Here is a 3692-nt window from a genome sequence, read left to right as displayed (position 1 = left end):
TGTAAGTAAAGTTTAAATATGCATAGTATGATCTGCTAATAATATACCTATAGCATATATCTGTTAATTTTTTTTTTTTTTTTTTACATGAGGTAAATTTATAATAAAAAAAAAACAAATATATTTAACCATTCATAAAACAAACAGAAGTTATAACATACATAACATACTTTCAGGACATATTGTTCTCATCATACTTATACAGACATGAAAAGTTAAAACTAAAAACAACTATAGGGTCAGTAGTCCCCTTTTTTTTTTCTTTTTTTTTCTTTTTTTTCTACTCCATTATGGCTTCTAGCTGGTTTTACTTCAAGTAGACTAGGGATTTCGGGGGATTGGGGTTCCATCCAAAGGTGGAGGAAGAGCAAGTGTGTCGATAGGAGGTGGAAAGTTGATAGAGCTGACCGACTCTGAGCGCAGGTACAAGTCAGGTAGGTTAGCCCCAGCGTTAGTTCCCACAATAGCTACCGGTATTGGTGCTATTATGGTAGGATCCATGGGCGGCACTTGTATCACTGGTGGCATTGGTTGCACTTGCATCACTGTGTGCATCTGCACTTGAGCTGTATGGCCTATATTACCCACTACCACACTCCTAAGATAGTGATAATCCTCATCGCTTTCCTCTAACACCATTGCACTATAAATGATATCTAGATGAGCTCGCAGCCTATATCTAACTAGCTCTCTCTGAGCTGCTTCATTGAAGCGCTGCCTCGTATGGGTGACCTCATGAATCAAAGTAGTCATGAGATTCCGAGCATCCACCGTGATCCCTACATCATAGGCGCCTCTGTTGATGGGGTGTGCCCCATTTGCATCAAACCGAAATCCACCCCAGCTATCCAAGCTTTCTGCTGGATTCATCTATATCCAAGAAGCCTTTTAGGTCAGTAACATGAGATAAAAACAAATACATGAGTAACACATCTAAAGTCATCTTATCCTGATCTCTAAAACTAAATTACTTTCAAACATGTTCGTATGTGTTATCTTCCCTCCTTCATTAGACTCAAAGATTCAACTCCTATACTAAGTTTTAAAACCTGGTAACAACTAGGACAGCTCATATCCTATGTGTTTCATTCCTTTCATTAAAATTAGGCTCTGATACCATTTTGTCACACCCCAACTCAGATATTTTAAGAAAATATGGTTCTTTTCTGAGTAAAGATGTGAATAACTTCAACTTATCAAGGATAAGAAAACCTTGGACAAGTAAAAGTTATATAAGAACCCTTGAATCAGAGGTAACTTAATGAAGGAGTAAACTTTATTTCATAAATATTGTTCTTACAGCAAACAGGAAAGAAAGCTTATAAACTAAGCTTTATTACACAAATAGAAATTTAAAAAAAAACAGCAAGCCATAGTTTACTCCTCCTAGACTTCATCCCTTCTAGGTATTAAGTTTTTATCCCTCAAAGAGTAACATCTACACAAATTCATAAAAGGGTGAGCCATAAACTCAGTAGAGCAAATCTCATGTCATTTCAATAAACAAATAGTGTATGCACATATATAGATTAAGTTTTCAAATTGGTACTCTTGTACTATCCTTGGTCACCAGTGTCTTCTTGCCATAATAGAGATCATTTTATCAATTTGAAATTGAAAGGGCTTCTCTCCCTGTTTGTATACAAAAGGCTGACATAGCTGGTCCCTTTCAAGTGATAGACTCAACCCCATAACTTCATTCATTCAACATATGATTAAATAATAATATGATGTTGAGCTAAACATAATAACCGTCTTTAACAAATAACATATACAATTCCAAAGCAAGATAACAAGATTATAAAACAGAGAGATTCCCCATAACTTCCCCTACCTCAAACCTGTTTTACCAAAACTGAAATTTCACTATTAGATACTAGTACTTTGCTTCAGACCTCTATTAGTTTCTTTCTTCTTCTAACTTTTCTCTATGTTTCTGAACTCTACTTTTTTTTTATTTCCTCAGGTGAATACCTCTATTTATAGTACGAAAAGTAATCAGCCACCTGTAGCTTCTCTAGCCTATCTTAGTTAGACACTTATCCTTCTAACTGTTAATTTGCTGCCATCTATTAATGTAAAAACACTTGAAGTTTATCTTCAAGTGCCAGCAGTTGTTGTTAAACTTGATGCCCAAGTTTAAGCTGCTCACTCAGCAGGTAAATGCAATCCACAAGTTTGATTGAGGTTTTCAGACTTTCACTTGTGATTGGTTGCATGTAGTCATGTGTTAAGCATAAGCTAGCAAGTAGGTGAATCAGCATTTCAAATAAGACAAAGCAGCAATCCAAAAATAATTTAATAATTTTTTTTTTTTTTAGTTGAGGTTTCACAACACCTCAGCCACATTGGTGGAGTTGGAGATCATGCACACAGCCCTCTGCACCTTAGCAAGGTCACCGCTTGGAACAACAGTGGGTGGCTGGTAGTTGATACCACACTTGAATCCAGTAGGGCACCATAATTCATTCACAAACATTTCATCAAACATCTGGTGTGCATAACAAAATTCACCATGATCCTTCTCGTAAAACCCATTCATAAGCATCACATATTAATGCCTAATCAACAAAACAACTTGTGTATTTCTACGCAATTTCAATACCTTGCTGCCAAACATAGATGAGCTCATGTCAATTCGGAGCAAATGAAATCGACGACAACGGGCCAATATGGCGAGGAAGAGAAAGACGCTAGTGGCGACTTTGACAATGACAAGAGGTTCAGAGAGGTTGGAGGAGATCTCGTCGGCGAATTCAGAGGCTCGGGTCTGCGTTGCACAAGAGGCCTTTGACGGAGACTTCCCAAACACGTACGATATAGTCACCGGAGAGCAACGAGTGTCGGTTTAGTGATGAAGTTGTACCAGTGATGACGAGGATGAAAAAGAGAAGTGGTAGTGGCGGGGTTTGAGAGAGAAAGCGAAGGAGGTGGTGATCTGAAATGGAGGGAGGGAGGGAGGGTTTTGCTCAGTGGCAGTGTTCGTAATTCTTTTCATTCTTAAGGGCAACGCTTTAAGAGATTTAAATTGGTATACTATTTTATCATCAGTGAACATTTATAAATTTATCATTTGTTATTTCTAAATGTACATTTTTATCATTAGCCCTTATTATTTCGTCCTGCTCAAATACCAAGCGCAAATTGTCAAATTCAACAGGAGTCAAGATTACGATCTCCCAATTTCTAAACGTGGTATCTTTGATGGTGTGATGAAAACTCGGTAGGTTGGTTAAGGTGGAAGCTAGACTAGCGGCAATAAGATTCTGAGTTTCTATATTTCTCTTAACAGAAAATTTCTAGAGAGAGAGGGTCTAGCTTCTCTCTAGAAGTTTTCTCAACCCATCACCATTTTGAGAGTCTCACGAGCCAAGCCGTCTCCTCCACCACCTCCATCCCCACCTCCGCCACTATTTCCTCCACCTCCCCCATGTACACCTTGCCTTTTCCCAGACCAGATTTGCCCTTTCCTTCAATCCTTTCCTTCATCTTCCCCTTCCCTCTACCTCATCCATTTTCCTCATCTACCCACCATACTTTCCTGCCTTACTGAGTCTTCCCATGACAGTTTGAACTCAGATCCATGTCGTTCTCATCACCTCTCCATCTCCTCACTTCTTCACCATTACCCAATAATCTCGACTTCACATATCTTCCATCATATCGCTAGATCTTCTGGTTCTACTATTGTT

General features: G+C 38.4%; 1 protein-coding gene across 1 annotated transcript; it reads right to left on the bottom strand.

The window, feature by feature from the left end:
• Positions 1 to 2329: 2329 nt before the first annotated feature.
• On the bottom strand, positions 2330 to 3489 carry LOC101305477 (tubulin alpha-2 chain-like). The gene is made up of 3 exons (XM_004301240.1): positions 3367 to 3489; positions 2606 to 2770; positions 2330 to 2491 (listed from the first exon to the last, which is right to left on the bottom strand). Exons 1-3 carry the CDS (start codon positions 3487 to 3489, stop codon positions 2330 to 2332), a joined length of 450 nt encoding a protein of 149 aa, XP_004301288.1.
• Positions 3490 to 3692: the final 203 nt, after the last annotated feature.

Source organism: Fragaria vesca, linkage group LG5 (genome assembly GCF_000184155.1).
Source record: "Fragaria vesca subsp. vesca linkage group LG5, FraVesHawaii_1.0, whole genome shotgun sequence".
In the NCBI taxonomy this organism is placed as follows: domain Eukaryota; kingdom Viridiplantae; phylum Streptophyta; class Magnoliopsida; order Rosales; family Rosaceae; genus Fragaria; species Fragaria vesca.
The sequence above is the reverse complement of the archived record's forward strand: the minus strand, read 5'-3'. Positions and strand labels throughout refer to the sequence as shown.

Excerpts from the sequence above, each read along its gene's own strand:
- LOC101305477 (XM_004301240.1), bottom strand. The coding sequence starts at position 3,489 with ATGAAGGAAAGGATTGAAGGAAAGGGCAAATCTGGTCTGGGAAAAGGC. Across the intron at positions 2,771-3,366 it reads TGGAGGAGACGGCTTGGCTC|ACCCGAGCCTCTGAATTCGC; the intron begins GTGAGACTCTCA and ends TGTGCAACGCAG. Across the intron at positions 2,492-2,605 it reads CATCTATGTTTGGCAGCAAG|ATGTTTGATGAAATGTTTGT; the intron begins GTATTGAAATTG and ends TATGCACACCAG.